This window comes from Nelusetta ayraudi, unplaced genomic scaffold (assembly GCF_046127955.1).
Source record: "Nelusetta ayraudi isolate G7.1 ecotype Tasmania unplaced genomic scaffold, CSIRO-AGI_Nayr_v1 ptg000011l, whole genome shotgun sequence".
Taxonomy (NCBI): Eukaryota; Metazoa; Chordata; class Actinopteri; order Tetraodontiformes; family Monacanthidae; genus Nelusetta; species Nelusetta ayraudi.
Genome location: NW_027466061.1, coordinates 5,513,300 through 5,536,458, shown reverse-complemented (window position 1 = coordinate 5,536,458; position 23,159 = coordinate 5,513,300). Strand labels below are relative to the sequence as shown.

General features: G+C 41.7%; 2 protein-coding genes across 4 annotated transcripts; one reads left to right on the top strand and one right to left on the bottom strand.

The window, feature by feature from the left end:
- The first annotated feature begins 2,103 nt into the window (after window positions 1–2,103).
- On the top strand, window positions 2,104–9,719 carry tmlhe (trimethyllysine hydroxylase, epsilon). Its single transcript, XM_076020272.1, has 7 exons — window positions 2,104–2,637; window positions 4,360–4,530; window positions 5,696–5,975; window positions 6,110–6,229; window positions 6,323–6,559; window positions 7,761–7,899; window positions 8,064–9,719. Exons 1-7 carry the CDS (start codon window positions 2,490–2,492, stop codon window positions 8,193–8,195), a joined length of 1,227 nt encoding a protein of 408 aa, XP_075876387.1. The 5' UTR covers window positions 2,104–2,489; the 3' UTR covers window positions 8,196–9,719.
- A 1,974-nt stretch (window positions 9,720–11,693) lies between these two features.
- LOC142884558 (V-set and immunoglobulin domain-containing protein 1-like) lies at window positions 11,694–16,861 on the bottom strand. Of its 3 annotated transcripts, none has more exons than XM_076020277.1 (7): window positions 16,760–16,861; window positions 15,442–15,539; window positions 15,170–15,333; window positions 13,995–14,202; window positions 12,198–12,353; window positions 12,001–12,117; window positions 11,694–11,904 (listed from the first exon to the last, which is right to left on the bottom strand). In XM_076020277.1, the coding sequence occupies exons 2-7, from the start codon at window positions 15,482–15,484 to the stop codon at window positions 11,729–11,731; spliced, it is 864 nt and encodes a 287-aa protein (XP_075876392.1). In that variant the 5' UTR covers window positions 15,485–15,539; window positions 16,760–16,861; the 3' UTR covers window positions 11,694–11,728. The 3 variants fall into 3 exon arrangements, with proteins under 3 accessions (XP_075876392.1, XP_075876391.1, XP_075876390.1); XM_076020276.1 differs by having other exon boundaries at window positions 15,442–15,544; window positions 16,760–16,856; XM_076020275.1 differs by lacking the exon at window positions 16,760–16,861 and having other exon boundaries at window positions 15,442–15,585.
- Window positions 16,862–23,159: the final 6,298 nt, after the last annotated feature.

Sequence of the window (23,159 nt, the reverse complement as noted above, 5' to 3'; positions counted from 1 at the left end):
GAACACCTGACAGAAGTGGAATGCAGCCCCCAAAATGGGAGCCCTCTGCTCATTCCACCCTGATCGTGCATCCACTGTGGGAGAGAGTGCACTCCTATCTTACTGGAGCAGGTTTACAGCAGCAGTGACTCATGAATTTCTTGACGCCAGTCACGGTTTGAAAAATGATCACAGCTTGCAGGAAGGAAGGTAGATAGATATGCTTTGGCAAAGTCAGGCTGCATTGATGAAACCCTGTCCTCTACTCCTTTAGGTGATGTCAGTCAAATGATAAGGCTCACCACCACCACCATGATAATGGGACTATAAAACACTACCATAAATCTAGAATACTTGCACTCAAAACAGTTAGTCTGGTGGAACCTATAGGTTCTTATAAGACCTTAGTTTTCTCCAGAGAATGCTTGATTCAAATCCTGCTGGAAAAACAAAAGGAGGTCCAATATTGGAGATTCCCACATAATTCCATTCCAGGAATACTTGGCCACAATAACTGGCCTCATTAATCATCAGAGTCAGCCTTATTGACATGCTGTCGGTAAAACTGCTGACCATAGAGCTCTCTTGAACATTTGGAGTAACAACACGCACACCACTCGTAGATAGATAGAGAGCACTGGCAGATGTATTTGATAAGCTCTGAAGAACAAAAGGCCACTGTAAACTGCACCAGAGCCCGCAATCACATTTAAAGGCAATTCTGTTTTGTTTCTCGTCAGTCTGTCGACTCTTACCATCATCACGGCTGTGCAAAAGTCACATACATGCTGGTTAGTTTAAATACTACACAAATGTAACGAGAGTCAGTCGGACCTTCTTGCTTAATGTATTTATTAATTGCGTGAGGAGCACAATGAATAACACCAATAAATCACACAGTCCGCGTATCCATCCATGAAACCAGCCACTGCTTTGGAACTTGTGATTGCTGTGCCAATTACACACACACACACACACATTAAATCTGACTGTCATTGGGCAAATTATTCATATGGGACAAACAGCTCTGCTTTGGCAGCCTTTTTCTAAGTCTAAGATTAGAAATTATCTGACAATAAATAAATAAAAAAATTACACAATGCAAGCTTTTGATTGCACACGTTTTAAGCACATTGAATGCACATGCATGCAAGTATTATTATGTCTTTACTTTTTAATCCAAAAGCCTGCCAAATTGCAATGGTGTGATTTTTGGCTCTGCTCTGGTTCTGTTCTTTCAATTGATTGTAATTGTTTTTATTTTTATTATTAAAAATATGATTAATTTACACAATTTAATGGGCCTGCACCCTTATTATAGCTCCAACATTAGGAAAGTTTTCCCCCTTAAGACCATCGAGGTCTGCAGACGCAATTTTCAGTTGTTGCTCCAAAACTGTGAAATAATCTGCTCTTACATCAGGATGGCTCCCACTATGACTTTTGAAATGCAGCTGTGAAACATGCAACACTTTTATGTTGTGATGTCATAGTAATCACATTAGTTCATCGTTATTATTTCAACTTAATTTGTATTTCCATATTTAGTCTAATTTGTATATTTATACCTTTTGGGCACACTACACGTTTATTTAATAAGGTTTGCCACAACACAAAAGACATAGTAGTGGTCGGTCAGTAGTCATTCGACAGGGTGGACTCTAGAGGGAGCCAGTTAACAGGTTTTATACGCCATCGCCCTCAAGCGCGAGTCTTTCTGAAAATCAGTGAGTATCGGGCCCCAGGGGCCACTAGAGGGAGCTGTGCCTTGGTTGCCTGGAACCCCACTCGGAGTGACAGTTAAGATTTCCCGTTTGACCGTGTCTTATATTTTCCTGAAAACAAACACACAAACATCAAAAACTAAATAATAATCGGATCAGGGTCCTGCGCAGGTCTAATCCATCCCCGAGTCGTGGAATTTGCACTCAGACAAAAAACTGCGTTCATTTTTTTTTTTTTTTTTTTTTTTAAAGCAACAGACTATAAAGACTATATATATCCTACTATACTACACACCAATATGCAATAAAAAGCCGTATAATTTTAGTCCTGGTTTCCATAGCAGCATTTCCGACAGACCCTAAACAAGATAACCATCTGCGCATGGCTCATGTTACCAAGCAAGATGGTGCAAATGATACCAAGACCTGTTGCATATACACTACATAGCAAACAACAATGATTATGTTCAACGTGCAAGCGTGAAGAACAGCGGCGCATTTTTCAGTTGCGCTAATGCACCGATTGTTCACGCCCCTTATGTCTGAAATGTTTGAGGAAATTAAAGGTTGAATTGTAATACGCGTGTTAACGCGTGTCCCGGCCATGGGGGAGGCTGTTTGAGGGGACTGAACAGAAGGGGGCGGAGCGATAGAAGGCGAAGTTAGATCACGTCGTAAACACTGTGATACTAAAGTTTCGCCATTAGTCCGTACGCGACATATCCCGAGTGATCCCGGCAAGGACTCTCATCTTCAAACGCTGGAGGGTTCCCACGCAGCACCGTTATGTTGGCTTCCGTGTGGAGGTTCCGAGCAGCGTCCTGGCTCTGCGGGAGAGTGCGCGACGCAGCGCGGAGCGACAGGATGCTGAGCAGCACAGCTGAGCTGCACGCTGCTCGTTCGGAAACTGTTCAGCTACACGACGACAACATCGGTGGGTTCATCTACAATCCAAAATCGAGCGACCGGCTTTTCAGAATGCACGTCGGCTTATCGCGCTTGTTGCTCGCCCCTGTCAAGTCCTGGCTGGGAGAAACAAAGGCCCAGTCCCAGTTCTAGTTTTAGAACCTTCGTTTTTCGTTTGGAGCGCTCGGAAAGACACAAGTTAAAAGGTAGCGGTTCCCAAAAGGGTTTGGGACACCACTTCACTTTGAGAACCTTTTATGTGGGGTCCCGCAAAGATGCGTTTCTCTTTTCTCTCTCTCACCCAAATCCACCCCAGTGTGTCCCTTTAGGGGTTCCGTAGTTTTCGATAGACGACTTTAACGTTTGCATAGTGTTTCTGAAAATTCTATATATTAAAAAATAAAAAAAAAAACGAGACGATCATTTAAGTGACATGTTTGTGACATATGAGTCAGTGATAAACACTCACCAGTCATATCATGTACTGTCAGGCTAGTATGGACTCCCCTTTTTGTCCAGAGCTGCATTCTTTGTGACATAAAATCAAAGTGGAAACATTCCTAGGAGTTTTTGGTCCAAGTTGACATGATAACACTACGCATTAGGTGCATTATGTTTGACAGCTGCACATCAAAGACACAAATATCCTGTTCCACCACATGTCAAAGGTGTTCTTTTGGATGGAGCTCTGGTTACTGTGCATGCGGTTTGAGTGGAGATAAACAGTGGTGGGGATAAACAGACAGATGATTCGAGCTTTTTGGCATGTTGAGTTTTCCTTTGTGGAAGTAGTCATTTGAAGATGGTTCACTTTGCTCATAAAGTGATGGATGTGGTCAGTAGCAGGACTCAAACTTTGGCGTCTAAACAGACCTGCATCACCTGCAGCAGCAGCGTAAGGCGGGTTGGATGCAGCTTTCAAGTTTTCAACCAGCTGGTTCACAGTGACAATCAAGACTTGTCAGACCAGGCATTTGTTGTGACATTGTCAAATTTGGCAGAATCTCTGCAACTTGTAATCACTGTTTCCTGTTCCTCCAGCTGCTGTAGCATGTTCCTCTATATCCTGGTTCGAACAAACAGTTACTTGAGGTTCTGAGACATCTTGAACCAGCCCGGCAATTTTCTGTGACCCTACCTCGTTATCTCTACAAGAATTGGGACGTCTTACACATAAGTACAATCCCATTTGCCCCTTGCTCCAACCACTTTGCTTTGCCTGTCTATATTGTCTGTATCTGTATCTGTATTGCATGTTCGAGGAGGGTGTTACGAGTAGAGATAAGGGCGCAACAACTCCATCAAGACTCCTGCTTGCTGATTCTCCTCTCCAAAATGAAAAAACTCCAGTTTTTCATTGACTATTTAAAAAGTTTTAAATAAAATCTACTCAGGATTGTATTTTCTTAGTTTACTGTTGTTCCAGTGGTTTATGGTTCTTTTCTGTATAAAGTCCATGTAAAAATGATTGCTTGTTGTATGCTGATGTCTTCGTAGTTATCTTGCTAATGGTTGTTACTGAGCTGTAATGTAAAGGCTGAGCGGATCTTTATTACTAAGGCTGAGTGAAGTTTTATTACCGATTTATGCATGGCGATACTGTATGAAGGCACATTGCGAACTGGATGCTTTTTACTGACACCACACTTTCATACCAGGCAAATGCAGGGCATCTGCTTATGTCAAAATGTCCACCTTTATATTATATGTGACTTGTAATAAAACGTTGAACTTTTGTTGTACTTCACAGTGGTCACCTGTAGAGGGAAGCAACTGCGTTTCAACTATGTATGGCTGAGAGACCACTGCCCTAATTCTTATAACAAATCGACTTTTCAGAGAGAGGTGGACACAGCTACCATAGACCTCTCTATCTACCCGGAAAGTGCAAGTGTGAAAGATGGCAATGTCCTTCTCACATGTAAGTCTATCTATCTATCTATCTATCTATCTATCTATCTATCTATCTATCAAAATTTTGTCACTGTACTTCTCTAACGAGGCATTATAATATGCCATTGAACATGTGAGTCTCACAAGAACGAGTCCCGGTTAACTTGACTGCCCAGTCAGAATTCAAATTGAAAGAGGCTTTGACAAGTTGAATTATGGCGGGACAACTCACCCCATGATTTACTGAAGTGTTAACTTTTGTTTTCCTCTGGAATTGAGCCCGCTGTTGTGACACATGTATTTGCTTTTGCAAATTCCTTCAGCTGCAATGATGAGAATGATCTATTTGTGCTGTGTAGAAACCCATTGACATGATAACATTAGGAATGAGCATACCAAAGAACGACTGCAAAGCCAGAACCAGAAGGACAATGTGTGAAAAACTTTAGTGAGCACCCTTTACAGGAGCCTTGCCTCTGCTGCAGGACCCAGTTTACACACACACACACACACACACACACATACCCACCAGCTTTCAATGTTTACACCAAGGATTTATGTTGTAATTTTACAAGGCAATAAAAACACTGACGAATCAAGCTGCAATTAAATGTCAAATAGAAAATGTAATTACACTACCATCCTGGTCTCAGTAGATAAGTCGAGAGCAGGAAATTAATTGAATGACCTAACTATAAATCATTTTGATTTGATTGCAAAAGACATGGTGCTGTTAGGTCACAAGTGTTAGTGTCTATTAGGTCACATAACAAACATTCAAGCCAGGTAGCCAGAACACACACAGCACAGTGTTGTACTCAAAGAGCTGCTGAAGGTTTAGCGGAGGGTCACCTTTTGATTTGTCTTTTCCCTCGAGTTGCTTTGGAACTACCTTTTTTCTCCATCTCCAGTTAAAGTAGCATTCTGCACCTGCACACAACACAGGGTCATGTCCAATGTACTACTATATGGTAAATAATTTTGGTATTTGGTCATTTTGATACAAAGTCGGAATATTACTTGTGAGAGATTCATGGTCTCAGTTGTCATGGGCATGAAAGGGTCTGGAGCTGGTTTGCCCAATGCCTGAATGAATGAATACACTAAATATAGTGAGTCAGTAGCATTAGGATTATGCATAAAATGAGACGCAATTCTCTGCATCACCCTTTCTCTGTCTTCTTACGTCTCAGGGCCTGGAGGTCATGTGTCAAAGTACAGCATCCAATGGCTGGCTGAGAACAGCTATGAGGCAACAAAGAAGCGCGTTGTGCAACCACGCATCCTTTGGAATTCCGACATCTACAAAAAAGCAAAAATACCCTCGGCCAAATGGGACACGTTCATGAGCAGCGACGATGAACTCAAAACATTTCTTCAAAACTACCTTCACTATGGAATTGCCTTTGTGGACGGTGTCCCAGCCACAGTTGAGGCCACAGAGGAGGTCACCCAAAGAGTCAGCCTTGTCAGGTAAGATTTTTGTTGCGTGATTGACGCTCTGTACAAACATCACAGATCATATCATATGGAGACGGTGGGGGAGAGTGATGGGATTGTCCAGGCCCCAGTAAATGCACATTTTCTTTGTCTTGTCTTTTGACAAGGGAGACTACTTATGGAAGGATGTGGTGTTTCACCTCGGATCAGTCGAGAGGAGACACTGCCTACTCACAGATAGGCCTGGACCGCCACACTGACACGTCCTACTTCCACGAGCCGTGCGGGTAAGTTCAACCAAGAGTGGGAGCGTTGCTTCTCAGAAACAGCAACATTTTCAAACGACTTGTTTGAAAGCACGTCACTTGTTGCTCTGGCAGGATCCAGGTTTTCCACTGCCTCAAGCACGATGGGACAGGAGGCAGGACTCTACTTGTGGACGGCTTCTACGCTGCTGAAATGGTCCGAGAGCAGTCGCCCGAAAACTTTGAGCTTCTGTCACGCGTACCCATCAGGCAAGAGTACTTTGAGAAAACTGGAGCCCACCATAACCACATGGTGGGCATCAGCCCTGTGTTCAGCGTTTACCCTTGGAACCACGAGCTTTACCAGATCAGGTATGTCAGCTCCTCATTGACCTCCATCTTGTTGAGCTAAGCAAGGCTGTCTGCTGTTGAAGGTGTGTTACCCCTGTTTTACACCAGAAGCGTCTGCAGAGCGTCAGCAGAGCGACCGCGTTGACTCTCTGCTCACGCTCCAGCACCCTCCCACACAGGACGCGTTTTACGAGCAGAGCGTCTCGATCGGTTCACGCGAGGATTGCAAGATTGCGCGACAACCCAGGTAGTTTTCGCATGTTTTTAAAGAAAACAACAATGAAACAAAACATCAACACTTCCAGACACTGTTGGGACAGTGTCTCAAAGTATCGATGTGTGTAAAAAAGAAAAAAAATAATAACGCGAACTGCTGGCATCATGCAAAATGCAGGTATTTAAAGTATAGATGCATTTTGTTCATCATAGTTTGAGATTCAAAGTGAAATCTGCCGATGCGTCACGTTGATGTTTCACAGTAAAGTACAGCACATATAAATACAAAATCCAGCACATGGTGTGTTATGATGAAAATCAACCGGATCCACCGTGTTTTTACACCATGGACTTCCTGTCTGAACGATCCCACCGGCTACAATTGACAACGCGGCCGCTCTGCGCCTGGTGTGAACCTGCTCATTGACTTTAGTGGCCGCGTTTCACTGCGTCGACGCGGACGCTCTGCTGACGCTCTGCAAACGCTTCTGGTGTAAAACAGGGGTTATGGTGACAAGAACATCATAAAATTATTGTTATGGTCTTGTCAGCACTATCAGGACACACAACACGTAAGTTTAGCGGCTCAGAAATGTTTACTTTTTAACGGTTTATTGATATCACCTGTCTGGGCTGGAAGCACCAGGCGATGGTTGACCGCGGTGCAAAGTCCACGCTCACAGTAAGTTAATTCTAGGGACGGTTGGTGCAAATCGTTAAACAACTCCACAGACACCATAACTGACAGGGTTGGGTTTGGCAAGATAAACAAGTTTTGGCATCCATTGCGATGCACCAGTCGTGACTTGTGCAGCTCCTGCCGCGTTTCTTGTTGCGCTTGCACAAACCAAGTGCAGCAAGATACCGTTTTGTAACTTTGTTTTGTAACTTTAGAGTTGTAGATTGCTTTTTAAGTGCAGCTTAGTGGGTGCCCTTCTATTATTTTTAAATAGGCTCTCTAGATTTTTAGGATGGATTTTAAGCAGAATTTTGGTCTTTTTAACAGGTACAACAACTATGACCGAGCTGTGATTAATACAGTTACCCACAACCTTGTCCAGAGTTGGTATGTAGCGCATCGAGAGCTAACTACAGAACTCAGACGGCCAGAGAATGAGTTGTGGCTGAAACTGACTCCAGGGAAGGTAGGAACTTTGATTGACCTTCTGATGATGTAACATTTTTGGCTGCATTTATATCCAAACCCAATGCATGCAAGTCTTTATGAAGCTTTTCAGCCATTAAAATGACACTTAACCTTTGTGCAAGTTGATATGTCTAAGACTTTGTCCCTTGTCATCATTGACAGGTGATTTTCATAGACAACTGGCGTGTCCTGCACGGGAGGGAGGCCTTCACTGGATTGAGGCAGCTGTGTGGATGCTATCTGACCAGAGATGATGTCCTCAGCACTGCACGCTGCTTCGGTCTACAGGCCTGATCAATCCAGCAACCGAGCCATCACTCAATCAACCAATCAGTTTTTATTTATAATAAATTACATCAAGGCCTATGCTTTGATAGGCCTACATCAAGGCCTATCAAAGCACTTTGCACACTGCCCCCAACGTTTCCTCAGCCTGGCGCTCCCAAAGCTATGTTGGATGAAGGACCCCCATTTCCCTCTTGTGCAATATGCGGTACCCGGATAGAAAATCACAGGGACTAACAACAGTGTGTTCAAGGAGAACTCAGACTGTTTTTACTTATTGTTTTGTTGCATATCAAATAATTCAGTCCTACTTTGTTTTTAATAAATACTCAGGAAGAATGAAGTGAAAATGATATAGGAACTTTTACACATTTCTAAAAAAAAACAAAAACAGTCATTGAATTATTTTACTTGAGTGTTTATCTATGCTGCAGGAAATTTGCAAAGAAAACACACAAACAAGCATGGCAGCTTGCGTAACTTGTTTGTCCCTAGTTTATGGAGGCAGATGAATTCCAAAATACACTTGTGCTCCCCAGTTGATTTTGCTAAGTGAAAAAAACCAGTTGGCCCACAAACATGTTACATTTCGCACAGACAAAGCTGTGGGTATAAAACACTTTGTAATGTCTGCAGTGCACAAACTAATGCTGTGTCTCAATTCAGGTTCTGCGCCCTTGAAGTGCGCATTTTGAAAGGAAGTTGCGTCATAGCACTGCCCGAAGGCTTGTCCCAATTCCCGAGGTTGCTTAGGACGCTGAAAATGCGCCCTCGGAAATACGCACTAGTTTTAGCCGATTCCAAGGATGCACCGCTACTATCCTTCGCGCACTTGGGTATCCCATGATGCTTTGCGTGCTGCTGCAAAGCATCGTGGGATCCTGGGAAGTCAGCTGAAATTAGCAGCATGTACTGGTTAAGACACGACATATAAATATAAATATTGAAGTTTCACATAAAGTATCCAGTTTTTAACGTAGGATTTTACTTATTTTATCATCCAACGGCATCGTTAGATGGCGAACCAATGGTTAGCTTGATACTATAAAAACGTCACTTCCGGGGTTGGCCAGCCGGAGGGAACGGCGGTGACGAAACGAGGAAATACGCCGAAGGCTAGACCGTCCCGAGTGGTGACCGGGGAGGCGGGGTTTGGTCCGTCCTTCTAGGCTGGGAACTCTAAGAACGCTTCCTTCAGACGGAGGACACTCGGTCTCAAGGGTGCAGAACCTGAATTGACACACAGCAATAATGTCCTTGTTTCGCAATTATTAACATCTGTAGCACATGACAGCTAACTTAACCAATAGAATCTGTATTTATTACATATGTGCCTGTCGTTTATGTGTTGAGTTTTACAACTCAGGCCAGATACAAATTAATTTAATTAAATTTTTTAAGTTCAACAGTCACTGTTGAAACCATTGTTGAATCACATTGCTTTCTATTTCTATTTCTTCCATACTGTACATTCTGCTGTAAATGGATAGAAACTAAAGCAAGGCACATTAAAATATTGCTTATTGTGTCTAACTGCACATCATATTTTTAGCTTTTCAAAACATTTTTAAATGTAAGTTTGTCCAACAAAAAAATGACAATTGTCATTGTGTATAGCTTGTAATAGGCTAGATGTGGCACTGTGAAGACCACAGAAAAACTAAAACTAAAAGGCAAAATGTCTTTTTAGTATAAAAAATGATCACCCCACCCATTCAAAATGTAAGACTTACATGACAACATAATGCCTGTGCTAAGTTTATATCAGCGTTACGAGGCCAAATAAGGAAGCAGGTGTTCGGCAGCTGCTTTTATCAATGCAAAAACTGCGCAGCAGAACTTTTTCTATCTTAATGAAGTTGGCCATTAAACCAATAAAATTTGCATTGTTGACTTTGATGCCATAACAAATAATGAGAACAAATGGCATAGCTCTCAAAAAGTGTGTGGTGAATCTGCATGTACCATTTCACTAGCATTCAACATTTTAACCACAATGATGTTTTAAAAAGTAATTTATCAGAAATATACCTTGGTATTTGCGATGCAGAAAACTCACCACTTCATCAAACTGAAAACACCGAAATTTATGCTCAATCAAGCTCAGAACAAGACATCAATCACCAAACAGTTTTCATCAGTGGACACTGTTGCCCCGACACAACACACACGGGCTGATTAATTATTGATGCACGCAACGAAAGGAAAACAAACAGGAGGATGACAAAGGCATAAGGAATGAAACAGGCAGGAATGAGGACAATTGCAGAGGGACACACACAGCAGGAAATGAAGATAAGCTTTACTTAACATGAGGGGAAATTCAAAATGAAACAGGAACAAACTACACCTAAAGTTCAGGTCATGAATGTCAACGTTATGAATAAACTATATGCACACATTTTTGTATTATTATTATTATTTTTTTTACAATAGATGAAGGTCATATCTCATTGCCAAGCAATATATTGAAGAAGTTTATGTTTTCTTTTGTTTATAAAGCTGATGGCCAATCAGACACCAATTCAGATTTCAAACTAGTAAAGTTCTAGGTTTATCTTTCCTTAGAAACAAACACCATTGTGCTACCTTTGACATGCAGTGTTTTACTTTTATGAAAAAGTTCATCAAAATTCATTACAGTTCCACAATATAAAAGTAAAACAATGTTATCCATCCATTCATTTATTATAATATGACAATACATATTTGAATTGGCATGCATTTTTTTTAGAGAAAGAAATTGGCACAATGCAGGTGCTGTAGCTGCAGCTGGACAATATTGGTTGACTGCATTTATCACAATTACACGAGAGCTGATTGGTTCTGAACGAAAACGATTCCGTGGAAATCTTTTAAATTGCAAGTAGGCTTAATTGATGTGTGAGATCAGCTTTTAGTACAGTTTATAAAAATACCACTTCTAATTCAGGCCAGTTTTTGTTGAAATGTTGAATTGTTTAAATCTAATTGCATCTAGTATCTAGGAGGTGTTGTATTGCAAACAACATTTATGTTAATTGTCCCAGTAGATGTTACATTTCATACGCCAGCTGTGGCATCAAAGTAAAATCACAAAAGAAAAAACAAAACAGAGCAGATCATGTTACATGGCTACTGTACATACTTGACATGTACAGGCCACCTCCAACAAACAAAAAAAAATATATATATAGGTATTTTTTATTCAAAACAACTACCTTAAAATATTAAACAACCAGCCTTTAAGTTAGCCGAAAATTGTTACATGCATGTTTGTAGAAAAGACTTGTGACATGAAAGAGAATGCTGATGGCTGGCCAGGTAACCGAGTACCTTGAATTAGAAAACATTTTAAATGTAACCATGAGCAAGACCTCACACTTGACTTGATCTCTTTCTTTTGTTTTTGGTTACAGCAGAAGTTTCCTCCTTTTGCCGCTGGGTGACTTGCTGGCTGGACTTTGCCTCCTACTTCCCACTCCTGGGCATATAAATAACTGACATGTTAGTTGAATTGCGAGATGACATAATGCAAGGCAACGATGCAAAGGATTGATGTTTCACCTCATCTCAGTGCCCTCCTTTTGTTCGACCCCTGTGTATTTCTTCGCATTCACAGCTCGGACGATGAGCCAGATGGCCACGCCGGTCAGCACAAGGCCGAGCACAACGCCAACAACTATAGCAGCAATGTATCCAGCTTCCATGCTGTTCAACGGTCCACCGTCTGTTGAATCTACAGCAGAAAGAAGAATTTCCACCCCCATTTTCATTCCTGTTTTTTAGAGATGTATTCGTATCTCCAGAAAATGTTCAAATGCAAAAGGTTTACCAGCATGCAGCTTCAGTTCGCAAATAGATGTTCCCGCCACATTGGTAGAAGTGCACCGGTACATCCCATAGTCTGACTCAGTTACGTTTTCAATTGACAGTGTCCCAGTGTTCACAGCTGCAGACACAGTCAAATGCATGTTTAAAGACATGATTGTGCACACTACCAAGGATCTCACAAGCACAAAGAGAGCTTACGTTTTCCATCTGTAGTCGTCTTAGTCTCAACGTCTCCCTCGCGGGTCCACTTATAAGTGGGAGACGGGCTGCCATGCTCAGAGTGACAGGCCAGAATGACAGTGTGACCCGGTTGCGAGGTGCCGTGGATGGAGCAGAAAGGCTTAGATGGCTCCTCTGGAATGAAATGAACACAGAGACGGCTTTATTTCCTGGTACACTTAACAAGAGTGACATTTATATATATTTCTTATACATACATGTGTGTATAGACAAAAAAAAAAAGAAAAAAAAAAAGACCTACTATCTACTATCTGATAAGGCTATTTAGCCTTGACTGAAGTGGCATCATGAAGTGATATGTGACTCAGGTTTTCATTTGTTTTCAATACGTTGCCTCACCACTAGATGGTACCAAATCGCACACAGCAACTGTGAAAACCGAAAAAAAAAAAAAAAAAAAATGTGTGCTGCATTTAATTGGATCATCGTCGTCGCCATCTTCATCATCATCATCATCAGCAGCAGCAGCAGCAGCAGCAGCATCATCTACATAATATTACAGTAATAGAAGTTTGGTGTTTCAATTTTAAATAATGAGTGAAGGTCTAAACATTTCCTTCTGCAATCGGTGCAAAATTCCAGATTGTCACTGCACAGGACAGACAAAACGCCATAGAAGTTCAGTCACTACACTGCAACCTTCAAACAATGAATCAATTCTTAGTGATAAACCAGTCCATGCACATCAATGCGAATGAGTCCCCCACGCACACATTAACTGTTGAGAGCGCAACAATGCAATAAACTATAACTTAAAGATGAGAATGTCACTATGTACTGTTCCAATCATAAATTCTCGGCCATCTAATCAATCAGTAACGTATGCCCACAGAGGGGAGGGCCTGTGTAGGGAGTGGCCTTCCAGCGCCTTGTCTTTGTCTGAATCCTTACAGTCTCATAAAACCTTTGGAATTCCCCTTTCCCAGGTTCCACACAATCTGTTTCTGCTGCCCTGGAAACACTGCGCTTAGCATACAGGCGATGCTCATGCATTTTTCTGCATGCTGTCAAGCAATGCAGTCTGAGGACTCTATAATTCTCTCCACCGTCGACGAGGTGACTGTTCCAGTAACCATGGAAACTAGATGACGTTTCCATGTTGATGCCTGTCTCTGCATGTGAGCTCGCTGACTGATGGGTTTCAAAACAAATGTAATTCTTCTAATCACACAATTAGACCTTTTTTTTTTTTTTTTTTTAAGAGTTGCACTAACAGTACTACACTGCTCCTTGAACCCTGAGCAGTGTTTCTGGATAATTTTTACCTGAACTGAACGACACGCTGATCCAACACGCCCAGGTGTGAGAGTCCAATCAAAATGGCTAATGTTGCACTGCCTTCACGTGAATGAACAAAAGACTCCATGTAAAAGTTCAAACAAAGACCAAAACCGGCTTGCTTTTCTTTACAAGAGGGAGATTGATGACCATCTTTACTTAAACAGACCTTTTTGAAGGCGCCAGCAGCCTGAGATTTCATGCCTCTCCCACATCAAGGTGTGTGGGCATGGGGTAAAAAGTCAGACCAACATGCTGACGCACACACACACACACACACACACACACACACACACATACACACACACACACACACACACACACACACACACACATACACACACACACACACCTATTCAGCAGATACTTTTTTCAACCATTTACAATATTTGACCTTTGAGTGCGTTGTGTTGTTTGTTAGATTTTAACCCATTGTGTAAAACGTTGTAGTTTTAAATTTTTTTATGGTCAACTTACGGAGAACAGTCACTTTGATATTGGCCTCAGTCGTCCCTTCCACATCTGGAAAGTTGTTAACGTCACAAGTGTAGAGTCCAGAATCTGTAACTTGCACATTCTTCAATACCACTGAAACATTTTTGGTTGTGCCAGGAGAAACGGGAGCCTCAAGCCTTCCCTCATAGTCCTCTGTAATGATGGACTCCCCTGACTGGTAGACGAACATCTGAAAGCAGATAAATTGACAGTTCTGCTTTTGATGTTTTTGTATACTGTTATTTTGAAGTACAGGGGATGGTTCAATGGTTCAACCAAATTGACATCTGACCAGTTTACTCCTAGAAATTAGCTTCTACTGGGTGGAACGCCTTTCCTTTGTGTGCCTCCATCAGGATTAGGTGGAGAGCAGAGTGGCAAAAGGTGTGAAATTGAAGCATTTGAGCAAATCTGAAAACGTGCTAATCTTCACAGTACTGAAAATCAGCTCTGATGTCACAATGGGGGCTGATAATCCTCTAAAGTTTGTGAAACACCCAACCAGGTGTAGAAGATACAGAAAAGCATCAGTTTTAGCAGAAAGAAAGAAAACTGTGCAGTTTTGCAGGCAGCTGTAATCAGATGGCTAAATATGCTGTTTTCAAAAAGACTTTCTTTTTTAAAATAAAGTCAAGGATGAAAAATAAAGCTCTGAAAACTAATATATCATAGTACCTTTAAAATGAGTCCATATTAGATGCAATGGAAGAGGTCTGTAATCTTTATTACTTATAGCAGTTAATTTATAAATCAATCAAATTTGTTCAAAGGTCAATCTGGTGACTATACTTTTTACTACCTCCAGTGACTCAGAGAGTTCAGGTTAGGTCGAAGTGAGTTTTCAGCCCGCCAAAAACTACGTTGACTTGGCGAGGCGTTTCCCCACAGTTTGAATGCCAATGGTGAAATCTGAACTGAGAACGATGCGGTCCTTCCAGTGGCTAAATTAATACATGAATAGAATATAATATCTTATTAATATGCAAAGTAGTAAACTTCATTCACAACACAGACGTGCACAGTTTCCGCTCAGTCTAAATCCAACTGGAGGCCGGCTTTGCAGTGATCAATAAATCAAAAACTAATAAGTGCAATAAGTGCAATGCTTGTGCTACCACCATACGTCGGTATAGATGTGTATGTGTTTGTGTGTGTACCTGATTAGGAGCGATCGAGGTTGTTGCTGCAAAATCCCAACTGAAGCTGAGCTTGCTGGTGGTGTCCTCACTCGTCTCAAATGTGCACTCGAGCAGGGCATTTTCGCCCAATTTGACATCCATATGTTTCTTAGGAGTCCTGACCGTAATCAGCTCCGCACAACCTACACAATGATTAGCGCAGTCAAGCAACGGAAACCCAATGGCGAGCATTTCTTATGCAGTATAGCTTCAGAACCCGTGAGGCCACAGACAAAAAGAAACAAACTCACCAACTATGGCCACGAGAACCGCCAAGCGCAGCGTGGAGCACATCTTCACAGCCGTCGAGTCACTGAGATTCTCAAGAATCTCTCTTCTCACAACCTCTCTGCTCTTGCAGGCAGGAAATGTCACAGTACAATAGGTAAGGTCAAAGTTTGCTCGGGAATGGCTGATGCATGCTGATAATGCAGTGTTTGCACATTCATGTTTGGCAGACTGGGTGTGTTCTTATTCTTCGAAAGTGTCCATTTCAACTGATTGGCTGGCGTCAAGTGCCTTAGTAGATCTAAGATGTTAGTATAACTTAAAAATTAAAATGCAGTCTGCGTTGTGAAAGCAACACAGTGTGTTTTAGGTCCCTAAAAATGATAGTTTTGAAATTTTTATGAATGATTGACTAGCAACTGGGAGATGGGCGCCACTCCCATAGGCTCAACACGCCCTGCTGGTCTGGGTTAGGATCATAAAATGTTGTCTTATTATACAATGGGCATGCCTTCCGTTACAGCAACACTTCACGCACAGTCATTAACACCTCTGACAGAGCCGTAGAAACCAAGCTCACCTGTTACGTATTTTAATAAGAGAAAAAGTGAGTTGACACGGGTATCGTTGATGCAGAAGGTCAATAACAAGTGAATTAAAAAAAAAAGAAAAAGAAAAAGTGAGTTGAGCAGGAAAAATTGAGCAAAGCTCTCAAGAGAAGGGGCTGGGCAGGCAAACACATTTATACAGGGCAACCAGCACACATTTGACCAGATGGGGGCGCTGTGTCGATGTCAGGGACGCCACTTTCTGTGCAAACAGTCTAAGAATCACAAGGATTATTTTGAAACAACTATTTTAATGTAGGATGTAAAACTGCTTTATATGAAATGTAATGAACTAGTTAACTTGATAGGGAGATCTGTGCCTCATACTACTACTTATATGGCGAGAAAACTTGTCTGCTGCTTTCTGCTCTGTTGTATTTCTCAACTCACTCTACCTGACCCCTCGTCTCCTTCCTTCGACATCCATTGACAAGCATCCCTTCATTCTACTCATCCTGGCTGAGCAACCAGCTCAGTACAACCGACACGGACACTCCCCCTTCCCTACCAACAAAACAGCCCAATACAAAACATAGTATTTAGCTAATTTTGCATTTAACAACTTTAGCTCACTATCGCTAATATTTTTTCTTCAGAATTTCAGCGTCTCGTCAAACATTTAAACAGCCTTCTGTTGCGCTGGGATCCTTGCTAGGGAAAGCAACCTGTAGATGTTTTTGTGCATGCGTGTGTGTGTGTGTGTGTGTGCATGCGTGCGTGTGTGCGGACATACCAGGTCAGGACCGAGATGTGTTGTGACACTGATGGCTAATTCATTTTTCAATGCGTTGGCAGTAGTTTCACTACGCTCATCACTTCATCCTCCTTGTCTTGTAAGTCAGTCAGGGTCAGGGGCTTCTGGTGAAGGAATAAATGTAATTTAATCTCCACCTGGCCTTTATTGCTGACCTGAGGGTGGTGTAAGCGCTTTGGCTTACACCACCCTCTATCATTTGGGGGGAGTTTACTTCCTGGTGCTTCGGACCTAATAAATTCAGTTCCACCTTTGTCGTTTTTCAGTCCACACGATACCGGCATGGAGGACGGAGGACAGTGAATCATCCCTGATTAATTGTCTCTAATTACCACAGGCTGACATAAGTGATTAACAATGAGATAAATGTTGATCACGGGTGACTGGAGGGGTGCGGGAACGAGGCGGTGGAAGATGAGAGCCGTGGAAGGAGGCGTGTAGAGCTCATTATTCAGAGGACACTTTCGTGATAGGTCCAAATGGTAGTGATAGGATAGGTCCAAAGCGAGAGCATCTCAGCAGCTCCTCGGACTTTGAGTGAGCAGCTCGGACAGAACTGCACGGCCCATTACCAAGGGCCAGTTCATGTAAACAACATGAGCAGCATGACTCATGAGCAGTCAGTTAGACGCAAACAAACATCTCAGGAGAGTAAAGTTTTGAACAAGAGCAAACAATTTGTGGTAACAGGTGGGAGACGCAAGACACAATTTCTTTTAATATGAAATTCCGTTTTGGTTGGGAGTAATTTAGATTTAATTTAAAATGACATTTGTTGTAATAATAATAATAATAATAATAATAATAATAATAATAATAATAATAATAATAATGATAATGATAATGATAATAATAATAATAATAATAATAATAATAATAATAAATGTTTAACCAACTGGAATTATTATAATATGTATTTATTGCTCGGAAGGAAACATAAAAGGCAGGATTAAGACACGCTTTCTGAAAATAAAATAAAATAAAATAAACGTCAGGCTAAATCCAACCTCTCGTCCAACCGCTCGCTCGTCTTCTTCTCCAACCAATGAGAAGCGCCTTCATTGTTGCTGCTACGTGAATCCCGTCGCCACTGACCAGTGAAAAGCGATGACAATGTTGCTAGGATACTCCTGCGATTTGATAATAATTGACCAAAGTCGGTGTAAAACACGCTACGTCTACCATGCGAAAATGGCTGCGCCCTTTCAGGCTTTTGTTTGAAAATATTGCTGATATAAACATCACTTCATGTTGGACTTCTCACTTCATTCATATCATCACATGTGCGGCAATGTTTTCTATCTTTTATAACTGCATGGTAAACACGCAGTGGAGACTTGTCAGCCATCTCGACCGCAGAACGCGTTTCAAAAAGACGAGGTACAATTTCAAACCTGGCCAGCAGATGGCAGGGCAGGCATTTAGATAGTTATGTTCGTTGGGACCAGGGACTCAGGGAGCCCCGTGCAGCTGCCGGCAACAGACCGCCACTCTCAGACCTCACCCACCCGGGTCCTTCCAACTGCCTCGCACTATCACTTGGGAAAAGTGCGCTATACAAAGCTCAGCTGGAAGCTGGAAACACACTCTCGAAACTTTTCTCTCCCATAGCGAGCTAAACAACTCAGCAAGCTTTCACGAGAAATGACACAGTTGTGTACGTACATAAAGGCGGAGCAATGGCTCCAGGGTGACCAATCACTGTGTAAGACGGGACGCAGGTGAAGAGGGTTAGGGTAGGAGGCACTACATCGGCCAACGGTCTACCTACCACTGCTTTCTTTGATGGAGTCTGGGAACAGGAACAAGCTCCTCACTGACCAGTTCGATTGAGGAAGAAGAAGAAGAAGAAGAAGAAGAAGAAGAAGAAGAAGAAGAAGAAGAAGAAGACCTGTTTGTGTAAAATCTGTCCTTCAGCACAGGCCCTTGCTAGGAAAAGTGCCAAAATAATTGAAAAAGCAGCCAGTGGAGCCATAGAAGCTCCATTATGTCTGCTCTCACCAATGATTGGCAGGATTGATGTGTCCACGTTTGCTTCTCAGTTGTTCTTCTCTAATGTCTATTGTGGAATGTTCCCATCGATAACAGCATATGTGATGATTAGGGGAAAAAAAATGGGGGGATGCAAATGTAGGGTGATGTGACCAGCACAGGCACATTAGTATTCATTTAATGGCTCATGCAGTATCAGACACATTCCACAATGCATACACAATACAGCTTCAAATCTTTGACTCTGCCAACACCAGCCAGCGCCTGAGGATTTCCCCTCTGCGCTGCTCTTGGTGGGGGTTAGACGTAGTGGCTCTGCCGTGGCCACGCTGCATAAAAGAGATGCGTCTTAATATTTTATTAGACACGTAATGTTTTCACTCTTCTTCATCTCTTCATTTTCTTCTTGGAGCCACAAACAAGAACACCATGGCAACACGGATGAACATCCTGTGAAAGGAGAACAGATGAGCGCAGTGCCTGACATTTTATCATGTCAGAGATGTTTTAAGAGTTTTGCTCTCCGTGTTTGGGGTAAACCGTCGACAGATGTACCTGCTTGTTCGCTGAACAGTGGATCATTTTAGAGGACTTTGTGCATAAAGCTGATCCAAAAAGGAACAAGTAACAACAATAAGTAACTGCTAAGGTGACAGACCCTTGATATAAACGTGAGATAACGCTAATATAGCATGATGCTAACTGTAATGCCAAAACCTAATTGACTTTTATTTTTTTTATTTTTAAATGTATTATCACTGAAAACAAATTCCTTAATAATTATTGTATCGATATTAACACATTTAAGACAATTAAAAACATTTTTTTTTTTTTTTTAGTACGATGAACATGGTAAGGAGTTCAGGCAAAATTGTGAAGCCTAAGCATTCGTTGCTTTTTGACCACTTTAGCTCCCCACAGAGAAGCAGCCATCAATTTCTGACCCATGTTAATGGACCCTTTCAATATTTTATGTTTTTATATGGAGTGCTGACAATAGAACGCAGAAATGGAGGGCACTTTTTGCTGAGCTACTTCACTGGATCTGTGTCCTGCTTCTCTCCAGAGCAATGCACTCCACCATAGAAGGAGACAATAGTTGAAAAATTACAAACGGCAAATTATGCAAAGTACAATTTACTTCTTAGTGGAAAAGTCGGGTACTAAAATAATTCATGTTTGCCATTATTTTCATTTCCAAAGGTATTCTTAGGCTATGGTGATGTGCCATGAGTTGTACAATGTGTGTAATGTGGTTGATTTAATAAAAGATGATTGCCGTACATCCCTGCACGCCAGACATATTATACAATGCTCTCAAGGTGAACTCTGTTAGTGGCGTAATCAACTGTCCAAGTGCTTGGCACAAGGCAACTAAGAGTAAATTAAAAGAAATCAATTAGGTGAGACAAACCTGTGCATTAAATCTGCCCCGAATCTGAGGGTTGACGTGTCAGGAGGGGATCATTACATGGGAGCCGACCTCCAGAGGGAGGCACGGCACGAAGAAATACATCACACTGAAAGCAGGTCCACAAGGAAAGAACACAGAGAAGACGAGAGAAGACACAATGGATGAATCAGTGTGTGGGTTTGGTTCATACCAAACCCATGTGCTATCGTGTGTCTGTGGATAATCAAAATCAATCAAAACCCATCAAGTATCCACGACATAATGAGGGCACATTCGACCAGCTGCTGCAGTGGTTTGTGATGATCCAAGAATATCTCATTCAGAATGGATTGCGCGCATACATGAGATTGTACGTATAATAGCAGTAGTGCTCCATCATTGTATTTATGTACATGCGCATGTACAGTACAGCTATTTTGTAACTGGGTATTTCCCCTTGATATTTGTTGACAAAAGCACAAAATATCCTGACATCAGCACTCCAAACCCATAGGCGGCGCTGCACAATACAAGATACCAGAATGTGAAAAACACTAATGCGCTGGCTACTCTGGGAGTGTATCTTTTTTTCTTTTACTCGCACTCTTTTTTTAATCTTTGCAGCCATCTGCAAAGGCTCCGTCATCCTCGCAACTCAGCAGCTTGTCAAGCGCAGGAATGTAACCCCAAGCGTTTCATTTATGCTTCAAGTCTAAGACGCCACTGTGACAGCCGATAAAAAACACATTTCTTTTCTCTTCAGCCAAAATCCGTTAATTTCTCTTATCTTTTAACCTCGATTATTGCAGAGGGACTTGGCCAGTAGCCACGTATCTTTTTTGTAGGCTGTCAATGCAAGGGAATTGCGACAAACCTACCTTGACATCGGGGCTTGTGAAAAATCTGAGTTTGATGCTTTGGTGAAATACAGTAGGAAATGCACATGGGTCAATGTGCTTGAGGTCTGATGAATTTACATTTTACATTACACATTAGATTGGTAAGGGAGCAGTTTGTTTTCGATAGCTGAAGCTGTGAAGTGAGGACATGGGCATGGACTATGCAAGATAAGAAAAGATAAAGTACTATGTATTTTCAATATATTTTCTTACCATTAGATGCCACTTATACTTACACACCGAATGTTTAAGCGAAATAAAAGAACAATTGGCATATGTAAACCGTGATATTGCCTTGTATCTGTAATTTTAATTAGAATTAACATTACATTTTCTTTCTAGATGACACAAGCTACAATATGAAAGTCATTCTTTTTTCTTCTTCTCCGAAAACAAGTGGCTTTATCTCAAATTTGAATGACCTGCTCACACATTACTGATATTGATCCTGTCAAAGTATGAAGGTCCCTTGTTATCTATTAGGCGAGTCTAATTCCTCTGAATCAATATTTGACCTATGACCTTTAATCAGTCCCGTTAATATGTGTAAATGCTGGTGTTAGCTAGGCTCTGCAAAGCTTAAGACAAGCGAACACACTTTTGGAATCGATAGTCACACCACGGAGAATTTGAAGAATTCCCACACTTTAAATAAAAAGACGTTTGCATGATGCATGATAGTTGCAGGGCAAACCTGGAAAGTTATAGAAATAAAATGAATTGACTGTTTTTATTTCAATTTGCAACAGCGTACACTTCCTGTTGCCTTACTACTAATATTACTACTGATCACAACAGTCAAAAGCATGTATTGGAAGCCAATTTAACAGTCCTCAAATTTTCTGCTATTTTTCGAGGCATGACAAAAACATCCCCATGCAGTCGACAAAAGCACAGGAGAGTGAAACTCAATTGTGCCTGGATTTAATGACATGAGGCGTTCCGCTGTTTCACCTGCAACTGTGCAAAAGTGCGGCTCCATGCTGAGGTTAAGGCAGGGCGTTCAGCAGAGACTTCCCTCTGGTGTGGAGCAGAGCAGGGATCAGTGACAACAGAAATTACATTGATTGAATTAGTTACAGCACAGATGGGAGCAGCTGGGGTGAAGGTCTGTAGAGGAAGCAGGAGGAACCGGCAGGTCAGCCGGCCTGTATGAGATCGACCAAAGGGACACAGGGGAATTGACTACACAGCTACGGGCAAATTTGGTTTGGACTGTGATCGGGGCATGACTCCTTTGACCTGCCCGGACCAATATAAGGCGCAACTATCAAAAAGTGAATGCAACACAAAGCTCATGTTTGATGTTACATCGATAAACCAACGCAATATACAGCATATTATTCTTAATTTGCTTCTTAAGGTTTTTTTTTGTTCAACATTTTTGGCAAATGTGAAAATTTCTTTGAACTTAAAAATGTATCCAATCTCCTCATTGGTAAATGGAATGGGACAACTCAAACAGCCAAAGAGATCGTGGTTTGCGTTACCTCTTTACCACCTTTGTTGAAACATCAATGTAATTCTAAAGTTAAGTCTTAGATTACAGATTTTCTGCGTGGGTCTTCAAATTTTGGACATTGTGCCATGGCTATTCTATATACTGGGGAACCGTTTCCCTTCAACAGTGCCGCTTGTATGTCTGTTCTTGCGCCCTTGCATTATTTATAGTTGAACAGCTATGTCTCAAAAAAGAACTGATATGAAGCATAAAAAGGGGGAGAAACTGTGGATAAACCAGAGCAAAGGACGGTAGCTGTTATTTAACGGTTGTTGTGCAGATGCTACGTAGTTAAACAGAAACTTGTCACAGCAAGAAAAAACAGAAAAGGTGGTGTGATTCCCAGCTGTTGTGGATATCACGCTGAGGAGCTGCCTTGATGACCGATTTTAACTTATCTTTGCATGTCTAAATGAAACTGGAGCTTGCCAACAAACAGTATAGTCAGTTTGACAATGTTAACGTTAAACTCAAAACACCACAGAGCCATTGAACCAAGTCATAGTTTAGACTTCTTCCAAGTGTAACCTTGACTTCTTGTGCGGGCTCAATTCCTTTTTTTGAAGGGCGGGTGTGATGTCACAAAGAGCACTA